Source organism: Lepisosteus oculatus, chromosome 14, assembly GCF_040954835.1.
Source record: "Lepisosteus oculatus isolate fLepOcu1 chromosome 14, fLepOcu1.hap2, whole genome shotgun sequence".
Classification (NCBI taxonomy): Eukaryota; Metazoa; Chordata; class Actinopteri; order Semionotiformes; family Lepisosteidae; genus Lepisosteus; species Lepisosteus oculatus.
This window is the reverse complement of record NC_090709.1, coordinates 42,844,657-42,859,454: the sequence shown is the minus strand read 5'-3', so window position 1 is coordinate 42,859,454 and position 14,798 is coordinate 42,844,657. Positions and strand designations below refer to the sequence as shown.

Sequence of the window (14,798 nt, the reverse complement as noted above, 5' to 3'; positions counted from 1 at the left end):
CTGAGAGAGAGAGAGAGGGGTTCATACAGACACACTGACTGGACACTCCAGTACATTAACACTGCACTGAGAGAGAGAGGGGTTAATACAGACACACTGACTGGACACTCCAGTACATTAACACTGCACTGAGAGAGAGAGAGAGAGGGGTTAATACAGACACACTGACTGGACACTCCAGTACATTAACACTGCACTGAGAGAGAGAGAGAGAGAGGGGTTAATACAGACACACTGACAGACTGAACACTACAGTACATAACACTGCACTGAGAGAGGGGGGGGTTCATACAGACACACTGACTGGACACTCCAGTACATTAACACTGCACTGAGAGAGAGAGGGGTTCATACAGACATGCTGACAGACTGGATTGCGCACTAGATTAATATTGCATAGAGAGAGGTGTTAATATACACCCTCATTGACTGAACACTACAGTATATTAGCACTGCACTACGAGAGGGTTTGCCATTCATATTCACTTTGAACTCTTGAGACATGCACAGTACATTACAACACAGTAAATAACAGAAATTACTGTAAAATAAATGACAATATCTTTCAACTGGTAGCACAGAACACCGTAAAACTGCACCGAGAAAGGTGTTAATTTTCACACACTGCCTGACTGGACACTACAGTACATTAACATTGTGCTGAGAGAAAGAGAGGGGTTAATACCCACCCTGACTGTTACTAACTTCTAGTCTAAAAGAATTATTGTAGCGCTGCGTTACTCAAAGCCTGCACTCTGCTTCAATCTGTTAGCATCGCTAGTTGGTCAATTTCTCTCAGTACGTTCTGTGTAGTAGTGTGCAGTTTTCTCAGCAGGTGTGAGCCTGGCCAGTACCTGGATGGGAGACCTCCTGGGAAAAACTCAGGTTGCTGCTGGAAGAGGTGTTAGTGGGGCCAGCAGGGGGCGCTCTCACCCTGCGGTCTGTGTGGGTCCTAATGCCCCAGTATAGTGACGGGGGACACTAGACTGTAAACAGGCGCCGTCCTTCGGATGAGACGTCAAACCGAGGTCCTGACTCTCTGTGGTCATTAAAAATCCCAAGGCGTTTCTCGAAAAGAGTAGGGGTGTAACCCCGGCGTCCTGGCCAAATTTCCCATTGGCCCTTACCAATCATGGCCTCCTAATAACCCCCCTCTCTGAACTGGCTTCATCACTCTGCTCTCCTCCCCACTGAGAGCTGGTGTGTGGGGAGCATTCTGGCGCACTATGGCTGCCGTCGCATCATCCAGGTGGGGCTGCACATTGGTGGCGGTAGTGGGATTCCCCATGACCTGTAAAGCGCTTTGAGTGGAGTGTCCAGAAAAGCGCTATATAAGTGTAAGCAACCTATTTGTTATTTTAGCCTTTTAGTGAACATGGTATTATACAAGTAATAGGTTTATTCCATGCTGAAAAAAAGAAGAAAGAGAACACAACGTTTCGGCCGTGGAGCCTTCTTCAGGCGTGAGAGAGACAGGGCAGTAGGCAAAGGTACAGTAGCAGGAGAACAAAGGCTGGGAGGGAGGAGGAGTGAGAGGCGGGAGCAGGGGACAGAAAGAGAGGCCAAACAAGAGGTTTAAAGTCAGAATGGGTGCAGAGAGGTGTGAAATGAAACTTCCAATGAATGGAGAAAATTTAAAAGAACAGTAGTTGTTAAGGGAAGGGAGAATGTTTGATCCTAGCTGCAGAATCATTTTAGTTTCGGTGGTCTTTCTGATGTATGAGTTCGGAAAACCGTCTTTGAGAACACAGACGGAGAGATTAGAGTGGTCGTGGCCGTCAGAGGTGAAATGAGAAACAATGGGCTTGGAGAGATCTTTAATCTTCACAGCCCTGACGTGTTCTCTGAAGCGGTCTCCGAGTCTCCTTCCTGTTTCTGGTATTATACAGTATATGTTAAAGGTATTATGGTATTATACAGGATATGTTACAGGTCTTAGGCAGAGACACGTGTAGTGATTATTGTTATTGTTAGAAGAAATATGAGTGGAATTAGTTGGTCTTCCACATTTACTCCCGAAGGAAATATCATTTCTTAACATTGTTTTAGATAGGTTTCCTCGGAATACAATATGTGTCTTCATTTTTTTTTCAGCTCGACAATATATATATATAAAAGCTTCCACAATCAAAACGTAACGTTTAAAGCGTCTCACGACACTTCATTGATTCCTCCCGTACACGGGGGAAAAAAAAACAAGTAATTAAACATTTTTGCACCGGTATAAGATGCGTTAAAATTTTCTCTTTAAAGTACCCGCAATCGTATTTTTTTAACGTTTCAAAGCATCTTCTTTGATTAATCGAACTGTTCGCATCCACCAGGGAGGCATTTACAGCAATACAAACGTGGTTTTCTGGACTAAGTTGCAGACTTCTATTAAAAAAGAGACCAATATTAGGATTTGTTTTGATGGAAAAGATGCTAAGTTTCAGCCCCCATCGAAAACAATATTAAAATTTCGGTTGTAATAAACTTAATGATTATAATGGCACGCTATTATATACATAAAATGAAGTGGTCCGGGAAGAACCCTTTGTCTGAGCATTTGAAACTGGATGTACGGGGGTATTTGCGGACTATTTCGAAGTGCAAGAATTTGAAAGCGGTGCGGACATTATTTTTATTGAATTTGTTTCATCTTTTTTCATAACTTGAATCCATGTAGTAATATGTCCCCCTGACGATCCTTTTGTCTTGAATTGTTATATGTGCTCTTGTTTGTATTGTAATTTTTGTACTTTGTTAAGCATAAATATTTTTGTTTTTAAAAAAAGGCAAAACAAACGTGGCTGGTGTGCGGTGCATAGCAACAGTCACTAAGGAAGCGGGGTCTGACCCGGAACCAATATGGAGGAGCTATCCCTGTTGGCTTGGTGCTGCTTTTTTTTTTTGTTGTTGTTGTTGTTGTTGCGGATTGCCTTTGAAAGATGGAGAATCGCCTGCCGATCCTGGAAAGCGAGCTCCACTCTTTCATGCAGGTGCTGCTCCGATCGATCGTGTACGAAGTGGCAGACGCTTTCGGCAACAGGACGCCTGACTCGGAGGACGAGTTTCAGGACAAACTCCGCGGCGTCTCCCAGCTCCTGGCGAGACGGACCGTGTTTAAGATCACCCAGTGTGTGGAGGAGACTTTCGGGACTGAGATGGCGCAGATGAAGGAGGAAAACGAGAGGCTGAAGGTGAGATTGCGGTTCTGGGAGAAGGAGTCGGGAGATCGGGGACAGACAGATCGCGTTGGACACACGCTTCCCTGTGAAGCCCCTGCAGAAGTAAAGGAAGAAACGGACACGGAACCGGAGCTGTCAGGTCAGTGGGGTGACTTGTATGAAGTCAGAGAGTGTGTTTAAAACCAGTATCGTTAACGTCCTCACTGGTGAGAATCCAGTGGAGAGATGCGGAGTGAAGTGGGAGAGACCCGTGTGATGCAGCAACTGGAAACTGAAGTGTTGTTATGGTGCTAAAAGTACATTAACGGGACAAAACACGTCGTTCAGACTCCGTAATCGTAAGACATATTAGAGTTGACTATCGTAGCGTTGAACGGACGTTCATACAGACACTACCTGACTGGTCATAGTATGTATATATGGATATGGTTGTAATACTATATTGATTCCTCTCTCATTGCAGTGTTAATGTAATAAACAGTGTTCTGTCAGTGCAGTTTTAATGTACTATAGTGAACTGTAATGTAGTGTACAGTGACTAAGTGTGTCTGTGTTTTATATCACTCTCTTTTCATGTACTGTAATGTCCAGTCAGTGTGTAGGTCTGTATTCAACTGCCTCTGTCTAATTACAGCGTAAATGTACTGTGTTTGTCTAGTCAGTAATTGTCTGTATTAACCCCTTTCTCTCTCTCTCAGTGCAGTGTTCATGTACTGCAGTGTTCAGTCAGTGTGTCTGCATGAACCCCTCTCTCTCTCAGTGCAGTGTTAATGTACTGGAGTGTCCAGTCAGTGTGTCTGTATGAACCCCTCTCTCTCTCTCAGTGCAGTGTTAATGTACTGGAGTGTCCAGTCAGTGTGTCTGTATGAACCCCTCTCTCTCTCAGTGCAGTGTTAATGTACTGGAGTGTCCAGTCAGTGTGTCTGTATGAACCCCTCTCTCTCTCAGTGCAGTGTTAATGTACTGGAGTGTCCAGTCAGTGTGTTTGTATTAACCCCTTTCTCTCTCAGTGCAGTGTTAATGTACTGGAGTGTCCAGTCAGTGTGTCTGTATGAACCCCTCTCTCTCTCTCACTACAGTGTTAATGTACTGGAGTGTCCAGTCAGTGTGTCTGTATTAACCCCTCTCTCTCTCTCAGTGCAGTGTTAATGTACTGGAGTGTCCAGTCAGTGTGTCTGTATTAACCCCTCTCTCTCTCTCAGTGCAGTGTTAATGTACTGGAGTGTCCAGTCAGTGTGTCTGTATTAACCCCTCTCTCTCTCTCAGTGCAGTGCTAATGTACTGGACTGTCCAGTCAGTGTGTCTGTATGAACCCCTCTCTCTCTCAGTGCAGTGCTAATGTACTGGACTGTCCAGTCAGTGTGTCTGTATGAACCCCTCTCTCTCTTAGTGCAGTGTTCATGGACTGGAGTGTCCAGTCATTGTGTCTGTATGAACCCCTCTCTCTCTCAGTGCAGTGTTAATGTACTGGACTGTCCAGTCAGTGTGTCTGTATTAACCCTCCTCTCTCTCTCAGTGCAGTGTTAATGTACTGGAGTGTTCAGTCAGTGTGTCTGTATTAACCTGTCTCTGGAGGTTAAGGGAAGTCACTCTTTTCAGTTTACACTGTTCATTTCTGGAGACGTAGTCTTGTTTCTTTCTGGATCAGCAGGTTAATGTCAAGGACAAACTGTTCTGCCAGGTTGGTCTCTCTGATTTTGGCTGAGTGTGATGATTTTTTTTATAGTCGTCTCTTCACCTACATTTCACCCACTTTCTTTGTTTGAACTGAACTGGTGCGTTTCATTTTGGCTGGTGAAAATTCAGTTTCAAATTGCATCCACATTGTAATTTCACTCTAAGGTATTGAAGAATATTTCTACCCCATTCTTTAAGCGTCGCTATTTTAGTGGATATTCCTTTTTAAACCATGATTAAACGACATGTTAAAGGCCTTGTTCTCTTCCCCTGTGTTTGCAGGGTCAGAGGTCAGCGCTCTCCCTGACGCTGGGGACAGGGCTCCTCTTGAACAGCAGCACAGCGAGGAGGAGGAGGAGGGGGGGAGCTCCCGTCTGATGCAGGAGACAGAGTTCACCGCCGCACACGGGAAAGAGAAACTCAGTGAGCAGCAGCACACAGAGAGCAGACAGAGGGTGGAGGATCTGGACTCTGTGTCTGTGATGAAGACCGAGCCTGAGACAGAGACACCTGGGTTCCTACTATCTGATGATTTTACAGTGACGATGAACCATCTGGACACCAAGAATATTGCAGCACATTGTATTGAACTGGGCCGTGTCTCTGTACAAGAGCCCAAAGAAGAACTGGGTGAGTTTAATCTTACAGAGCAGGACATGGAGCCCAACTTGACTGACCCTGCAGATAAACTAATCCATGCTTACATAAACTAAAGTCATCCCTGAACTGAAATATCTTAGCTCTCTTCTTTTGTGTGCATGGCATGTATAGTCTTGTGCTTGTGCCTTTGCATGGCTTCTAATCTGGTAGATGTTTTATTGATCTTGATTATCGTCACAATTCTTCCTTTGGTCTTCATTGTTGATGATTATTCAGTTATTGCTACATGAAACGTTCTCTCGGAGAAGGTCTTGACCTTTACTCTCAGCCCATGTAAAAGGTCTTGTTCTCCTGTCCTGTGTCTTGCAGGGTCAGAGGTCAGCGCTCTCCCTGACGCTGGGGACAGGGCTCCTCTTGAACAGCAGCCCAGCGAGGAGGAGGAGGAGGAGGAGGGGGGCTCCCGTCTGATGCAGGAGACAGAGCTCGCCGCCGCACACGGGAAAGAGACACTCAGTGAGCAGCAGCGCACAGAGAGCAGACAGAGGGTGGAGGATCTGGACTCTGTGCCCGTGTTGAAGACCGAGCCCGAGAGTGAGACACCTGGGCTCTTAGCAGAGGACCTGACAGAGAAGTTTAATAATCTAAACACCGAGAATGTTTCTGAAACTTGTAACGAAGCGGCCTCTGTATCTGATAACTGGTACAAAGAGGGCAGGCTGAATGAGCTTCAGGTAACTCAAAATGATGCTTTTAATCCTTTAAAGCTGGAGAAGGAACCCCAGGCGATTCAGCACGCAGGGGGACACGAGGAAGAGAGCCCAGCTCGGGGTCGGGGCACAGCACAGGATCATCACAGGGAGCATCTGCACAGTGCGCGAGCACGGCCCAACCAGGGGATCGGGACCCCCCGTTCGAGGTCCGGCTCGGATGGAGGGGACCAACGGTCACAACAGCAGGGGCGGGGGCGGCGTCTGTCTCCGTCCAGCCCCTCGAGATCCCGTCCGCGCCTCCACGCGGGAGAGAGGCCGTTCAGCTGCAGTCAGTGCGGTAGGAGTTTTGGCACGCCGAGCCTGCTGAAGAGGCACCGCCTCGTCCACTCGGGGGAGAGGCCCTTCGTCTGCAGCCAGTGCGGGAAGAGTTTTAAACACCGGAGCAACCTAAAAACCCACCAGAGCCTTCACACGGGGGAGCGACCTTTCGTCTGCAGCCAGTGCGGGAAGAGTTTCAGTCACTCGTGCCACCTGAGAAGCCACCAGCTCGTGCACACGGGCGAGAGGCCGTTCCGCTGCAGCGGGTGCGGGAAGAGTTTCAACAGGATCGGGCGCCTCAGAGTCCACCGGCTCACTCACATGGGGGAAAAGCCGTTCCGCTGCAGTCAGTGCGGGAAGGGTTTGAGCACGCCGGACAACCTGAAGAGGCACCAGCTCACCCACACGCCGGGGCGCTACACCTGCTCCCGGTGCGGGAAGAGTTTGAGCACGCCGGACAACCTGAAGAGGCACCAGCTCACCCACACGCCGGGGCCCTACACCTGCTGCCGGTGCGGGAAGAGTTTCGGGCGGTCCAGTGAACTGAAAACACACCAGCTCGTCCACACAGGGGAGAAACCGTTCAGTCGTAGTCGGCGCGGGGAGGGTTTCGAACGCGCGCGCGCCCCGGAGACGCGCCGGCGCGTTCACGCCGGGGAGGGGTACAGCTGCGGTCAGTGCCGGAAGACGTTCAGCCGCCCGAGCGGCTTAAAGGCGCACCAGCGCACCCACGCGGGCGAGAGGCCGTTCAGCTGCAGCCAGTGCGGGAGGAGGTTCAGTCACTCGGGCAACTTGAAGACCCACCAGCGCACCCACACGGGAGAGAGGCCCTTCGTCTGCGCGCAGTGCGGGAAGGGTTTTGTGAAATCGAGCAGCTTGAAGACCCACGAGCGCGTCCACACGGGAGAGAGGCCCTTCGGCTGCGCCCAGTGCGGGAAGAGCTTCAGCGAGATGAGCAAGCTGAAAAAGCATCGGGGCGTCCACACCCGGGACCGTCCAGCCGCCGTGTGAGACCGGGGGTCTCTGTGGCTCAGGATCTGGTCCCGGGTTTGCTGGTTCGAATCCCGCAGCCGGCAGAGGAATCCCTCGTCCCAGCCGCTCCCAGGTGGCGCCGTATACAATGGCCGACCCTGCGCTCTGACGCCCCCCCCAGCTTCTCTCCCTCCCCCTGTCTGTGTGTCTCCTGGAGAGCCAGCAGGGGTCTGCGACAAGATATGGCCAGCAGCCATATCACCCTGCAACTCACAACTGGCAACCCACTGAAGCTAAGCAGGTGTGAGCCTGGTCAGTACCTGGAGGGGAGACTCCTGGGAAAAACTAAGGCTACTGCTGGGAGAGGTGTGAGTGGGGCCAGCAGGGGGCGCTCTCACCCTGCGGTCTGTGTGGGTCCTAATGCCCCAGTATGGTGACGGGGGACACTGGACTGGAAACAGGCGCCGTCCTTCGGATGAGACGTAAAACCGAGGTCCTGACTCTCTGTGCTCATTAACAATCACGGGGTGTTTCTCGAAAAGAGTAGGGGTGTAACCCCAGCGTCCTGGCCAAATTTCCCATTGGCCCTTACCCATCATGGCCTCCTAATAACCCCCCTCTCTGAACTGGCTTCATCCCTCTGCTCTCCTCCCCACTGAGAGCTGGTGTGTGGGGAGCGTTCTGGCGCACTATGGCTGCCGTCGCATCATCCAGGTGGGGGCTGCACATTGGTGGTGGTAGTGGGATTCCCCATTACCTGTCAATGTAATGAGTGGAGTGTCCAGAAAAGCGCTATATAAGTGTAAGCAATTCTTCTTCTTATTATTATTATTAAGACCAATTCCTCAGGCAAGAAACTGTATAGGGCCGACAAAGCAGCGTGATCATTACGACATCAAGAGAGGATTTCTTCAGCTGTAATTGGTGGGGAAATGATCCAGTTTTCAAACGCCTTCAAAAGTCCCTGTTCCATCCGCGCAGGAGAGAAACCACTCCCTTTCAATGCGGGGAGCTCTTCCTGCCATTGAATTTAGGAACGTTTCCATACCCTTTTTGTACAATGCCCGTAGAAAGTCTACACGCCCTTGCCAAAAAAAGTCCCACACATTTTGGTGCTCTATAAAAAACTGTAAGAGGTTTTTATTCTGTTTCCCTGGCGTAGCTCGCCTGTCTCTCACTGTTCCTCTGCATAGGCCTTTTCCGACCTACGCGGGTCAGCTGGTTCTCCTTGGCGGCCATCTTGCTGAGGTCTATACCGAGCATATTCAGTGTTGCGTCAGAAATGACCCTTCTCCCCCCCGGTCGTCTCACACAGCTTGAAGTGAAGACGCCTTCAATCAGAACGTGTTTGGCCTTGCGCGTCGCAATATATATATGAAACGGAATCGGCTGAAAGCCATTGCGAAAGGAAACCTTTAAAGATGAGGGTCTGGGCAAGTGTCCAGTCCCGGTACTTTTTGGTACCTTTTGCGTCTCTTATCGCCATCATTCTGTTTCGGTTTGCCCATTCCTCTCTTTAGGGAAATACTTGACTGGCGCTTGATCTGTTTCTGCTGAAAGGTGACCGTCTGTCCCAGTGTTGGCTTTCTCGCAGGGGGCAGGTGGTCTTCAAGGACTTTTCTGTGCTCTGTTCCTGTTCGTTTTTCCCCCTTCTACCCTGAGTAGGTTCGATGAGAAATACTCTGGTAAGTTGATGCTGCCACATCCCAGTGGAAGATGGTGTCCTTCGGGCGATGTGCTGCGCTGACTTTGTGCCACACGGAATACTCTGCATTTCGGGAAACGAAATCTCTTTCTAGTTCCGTCAGAGCGCAGATCTTTTTGCCCAGGGACAAGTAATCGGCTGATTCCGGGCCGGAAAGAGAAGAAACGACGTTTCGGCCAGGGGAGCCTTCTTCTGGGGGCGAAAAGAAAAAAAAAACAGATGTTGCCAGCAGCCGGATCGCTCCGCGACTCGCAGATGGCTCTCTCTTTCAGCAGTCACGTGTGTAATCGAGTAATTTGTCACGTTTTTCATTCGTCCGCAGACAGATCACCCTGCCACTCCCAGCTGGCAGCCCCCTCCCCCACTGGAGCCCAGCAGGTGGGAGCCTGGTCAGTACCTGGAGAGGAGACTCCTGGGAAAAACTGAGGTTGCTGCTGGGAGAGGTGTGAGTGGGGCCAGCAGGGGGCGCTCTCACCCTGCGGTCTGTTTGGGTCCTGATGCCCCAGTATAGTGACGGGGGACACTGGACTGTAAACAGGCGCCCTCCTTTGGATGAGACGTCAAACCGAGGTCCTGACTCTCTGTGGTCATTAACAATCCCAGGGTGTTTCTCGAAAAGAGTAGGGGTGTAACCCCGGCGTCCTGGCCAAATTTCCCATTGGCCCTTACCCATCATGGCCTCCTAATAACCCCCCTCTCTGAACTGGCTTCATCCCTCTGCTCTCCTCCCCACTGAGAGCTGGTGTGTGGGGAGAGGACTGGAGCATCATCCAGGTGGGGGCTGCACACTGGTGGCGGTAGTGGGATTCCCCCTGACCTGTACAGCGCTTTGAGTGGAGTGTCCAGAAAAGCGCTCTATAAGTGTAAGCAATTATTAAATTATTATTGTTATGTTTGCAGTGTCACTTTAATGCTCTGTTGCTTGGTTTTCTTCAGTATCGGCTTGTTTCCTGCCCTCCTGCCATACAGGCCAGATCCATGGAGTGCTAGAAATATCGTTATCGTTGACCACACTTGGCCAAAGAACATGTAGCTCTTTCAAGGTTGTTATTAATGTCTTGGTAGGCTTGTCCTGGTCTCTGACCCATCTTTTCTTTGCTCAGTCAACCATTTGTGAGGGACAACCTGATCTGGGCAAGGTCTTATTAGTGCTATACACTTTCCATTGCCTAATGATGGTCTTGATTGTGTTCCAAGGGAGTTTTAATAATAATAATAATAATAATAATAATAATAATAATAAACTTTATTTTATATAGCGCCTTTAATGTGAATTGGCTTCATCCCTCTGCTCTTCTCCCCACTGAGAGCTGGTGTGTGGGGGGCGTTCTGGCGCACTATGGCTGCCGTCGCATCATCCAGGTGGGGCTGCACATTGGTGGTGGTAGTGGGATTCCCCCTGACCTGTACAGCGCTTTGAGTGGAGTGTCCAGAAAAGCACTCTATAAGTGTAAGCAAGTATTATTATTATTATTATTATTATTATTATTATTATTATTATTATTATTTTATTTAAAGTTGGCTTCTCAAATCGCTTTACAGGATGACAATAATAATAAATAAGGAGAATACACCCGATAAAACACAATGACAACACACAGAGGAGAGCGTGGATGGTGGTACTAAGAGAAGCAGAGGGGTGAAGAACAGAACCAGTTCAGTAAAGGCTCTTCTGAAGAAGAGGGTTTGGAGTCTGGATTGGCAGGAGTTTAGAGAAGGTGACTCTCTGATATCCTTGGGCAGAGAGTTCCAGAGCTTGGGGGGGCACAACAGGAGAAGGCCCTGTCACCCCTAGAGTGTAGACGGGCTTGGGAGGACAGTAAGGAGGGCAGAATTTGAAGAGCGAAGGTTGCGAGGTGGGGAGTAGGGCGATGATAGCTCAGACAGGTACTGAGGCGCCCAGCCACGCAGAGCCCTATAGGAGAGCAGGAGGATTTTAAAAGTCCACAGGGAATTTGACCGGAAGCCAGTGCAGGGACTCCAGGATAGGAGTAATGTGATCACTTGCACTAGACCTGGTCAGGATTCTGGCTGCTGAATTTTGGAAATACGGCAGTTTGTTCAGAGTAGATTTAGATACCCCCAGCGAGTAGAGCATTACAGTAGTCAATTCAAGAGAACACAGATGTGCTGATCAGCTTTTCAGCCACAGTTGGTGACAGCATAGGGCGTAGTCGAGCGATATTTCTGAGGTGAAAAAATAATAATATGAATAATAAACAGGTAACGGTTTAACACACGCTGAAAGGACACACGACGTTCAGGCCGCGGTGTGTGTGAGTGAGAGAGAGAGAGAGCGAGAGAGTCACCTTCCCTAAATTCAGAAATCGAGTCCCAGAGTTCCACACCTCCCAGAATCACAACAGGTCCCGATCCTACTGGGAGAGGGAGGAGGGGACTCAGTTGAACTGGCAGCCCATTATGTGATCTCCTGTCCCAGCCTGAGGAACAGACAGTGAGCCTGTCTCTCAATAATAAGAATCCAGTGTGTGACCTCCTGTCCCAGCCTGAGGAACAGACAGTGAGCCAGTCTCTCAATAATAATAATCCAGTGTGTGATCTCCTGTCCCAGCCTGGGGAACAGACAGATTATTATTATTGAGAGGCAGGCTCGCTTTCTCCTTCTTCAATTTGTACTCCTCCTCTCTCTCCCTCCCTCTCTACCTCTCCCTCACCTCCTTGAATTTGTACTCCTCTCTCCATCTCCGTCCCACTCCCTCTCTCACCTCTCTCCCTCCATCTCTATCTCTCTCTCCTCTCTCTGTCTCTCACCTCTCTCTCGCTCATCAGTCCCTGACGTCCTTCCCCCGCCACTCTCTGTGTAAAGCACTGTCGTATGGCCCTGACACCCCACCCCCACCACTCTCTGTGTAAAGCAGTGTCGTCAAGCCCTGACACCCCACCCCTGTCACTCTCTGCGTAAAGCACTGCTGTCAGGCTCTGACATCGAACCCCCACCACTCTCTGCGTAAAGCACAGTATTATGGCCCTAACACCCACCACTCTCTGCGTAAAGCAGTGTCGTCAGGCCCTGACATCCCACCCCCTCAACTCTCTGCGTTAAGCACTGTTGGCGGGCTCTGATATTCTACCCCCGCCACTCTCTGCGAAAAACCCTGACATGCCTCCTCCACAACTCTTTGCGTAAAGCACTGTCGTATAGCCCTGACACCCCACCCCCACCACTCTCTGCATAAAGCAGAGCCGTCAGCCCTGACATCCCACCCCCCCACTCTCTGCGTAAAACACTGTTGTATGGCCCTGACACCCCACCCCCACCACTCTCTGTGTAAAGCAGTGTTGTATGGCCCTGACACACCACCCCCGCCACTCTCTGCGTAAAGCAGTGTCGTATGGCCTTGACACACCACCCCCGCCACTCTCTGCGTAAAGCTGAGACTTATGGCCCTGACACCCGCCCCCGCCACTCTCTGCGTAAAGCACTGTCGTCAGGCCCTGACACCCCACCCCAGCCACTCACTGCGTAAAGCAGAGTCTTATGGCCCTGAGATCCACCCCCGCCACTCTCTGCGTAAAGCACTGTCGTCAGGCCCTGACACCCCACCCCAGCCACTCACTGCGTAAAGCAGAGTCTTATGGCTCTGAGACCCACACCCGCCACTCTCTGCTTAAAGCAGTGTCGTATGGCCCTGACATCCCACCCCCGCCACTCTCTGCGTAAAGCAGAGTCTTATGGCCCTGACACCCACCCCCGCCACTCTCTGCATAAGGCAGTGTCGTATGGCCCTTACACCCCACCCCCACCACTCTCTGCGTAAAGCAGAGTCTTATGGCCCTGACATGCCACCCCCACCACTCTCTGCGTAAATCACTGTCGTAAGGCCCTGACACCCCACCCTCACCACTCTCTACGTAAAGCAGTGTCGTATGGCGATGACACTCCACCCCCACCACTCTCTGCGTAAAGCACAGTCAGCCCTGAAATCCCACCCCCGCCACTCTTTGCGTAAAGCACTGTCGTATTGCCCTGACACCCCACCCCCGCCACTCTCTGCGTAAAGCACTGTCGTAAGGCCCTGACACCCCACCCTCACCACTCTCTACGTAAAGCAGTGTCGTATGGCGATGACACTCCACCCCCACCACTCTCTGCGTAAAGCACAGTATTATGGTCCTGACACCCACCCCCGCCACTCTCTCCGTAAAGCAATGCCGTATGGCCCTGACATCCCACCCCCACCACTCTGTGTAAAACAATGTCGTCAGGCCCTGACACCCCACCCCTGCCACTCTCTGCGTAAAGCAGTGTCGTTTGGCCCTGACACCCCACCCCCACCACTCTCTGCGTAAAGCAGAGTCTTAAGGCCCTGATACCCATCCCTGCCACTCTCTGCGTAAAGCAGTGTCGTAAGGCCCTGACACCCCACCATCACCACTCTCTGCGTAAAGCACAGTATTATGGTCCTGACACCCACCCCCGCCACTCTCTGCCTTAAACAGTGTCGTCAGGCCCTGACACCCCACCCCCGCCACTCTCTGTGTAAAGCAGTGTTGTATAGCCCTGACATCCTACCCCCACCACTCTCTGCGTAAAGCAGTGTCGTATGGCCCTGTCACCCCACCCCCAAAACTCTCTTCGTAAAGCAGTGTCGTATAACCCTGACACCCCACCATCAGCACTCTCTGCGTAAAGCACAGTATTATGGTCCTGACACCCACCCCCGCCACTCTCTGCATAAGGCAGTGTCATATGGCCCTTACACCCCACCCCCACCACTCTCTGCGTAAAGCAGTGTCGTAAGACCCTGACACCGAACCCCCACCACTCTCTTCGCAAAGCAGAGTCTTATGGCCCTGACATGCCACCCTCACCACTCTCTACGTAAAGAAGTGTCGTATGGCGATGACACTCCACCCCCACCACTCTCTGCGTAAAGCACAGTCAGCCCTGAAATCCCACCCCCGCCACTCTTTGCGTAAAGCACTGTCGTATTGCCCTGACACCCCACCCCCGCCACTCTCTGCGTAAAGCACTGTCGTAAGGCCCTGACACCCCACCCTCACCACTCTCTACGTAAAACAGTGTCGTATGGCGATGACACTCCACCCCCACCACTCTCTGCGTAAAGCACAGTATTATGGTCCTGACACCCACCCCCGCCACTCTCTCCGTAAAGCAATGCCCTATGGCCCTGACATCCCACCCCACCACTCTCTGCGTAAAGCAGTGTCGTATGGCCCTGACACCCCACCCCCACCACTCTCTGCGTAAAGCAGAGTCTTAAGGCCCTGACACCCATCCCTGCCACTCTCTGCGTAAAGCAGTGTCGTAAGACCCTGACACCCCACCCCCACCACTCTTTGCGTAAAGCACAGTATTATGGTCCTGACACCCATCCCCGCCACTCTCTGTGTAAAGCAGTGTCGTATAGCCCTGACATCCTACCCCCACCACTCTCTGCGTAAAGCAGAGTTTTAGGGCCCTGACACCCCACCCCCACCAGTCTCTGCGTAAAGCAGAGTCTTATGGCCCAGACACCCACCCCCGCCACTCTCTGCGTAAAGCAGTGTCGTATGGCCCTGACACCCATCCCTGCCACTCTCTGCGTAAAGCAGTGTCATCAGGCCCTGACACCCCACCCCCACCACTCTCTGCGTAAAGCAGTGTCGTAAGGCCCTGACACC

The 14,798-nt window shown here is 51.0% G+C and overlaps 1 protein-coding gene across 1 annotated transcript in view; it reads left to right on the top strand.

Moving 5' to 3' along the window:
* Nucleotides 1-10,047, top strand: part of LOC107076299 (uncharacterized) — a 29,839-nt gene extending 19,792 nt beyond the window's left edge. Inside the window, exons 12-14 of the mRNA XM_069198181.1 lie at nt 2,931-3,309; nt 5,130-5,477; nt 5,817-10,047. Coding sequence (XP_069054282.1) covers nt 2,931-3,309; nt 5,130-5,477; nt 5,817-7,486 — 2,397 coding nt within the window. The 3' untranslated portion in view covers nt 7,487-10,047. The remainder of the gene's footprint in view (nt 1-2,930; nt 3,310-5,129; nt 5,478-5,816) is intronic.
* Nucleotides 10,048-14,798: the final 4,751 nt, after the last annotated feature.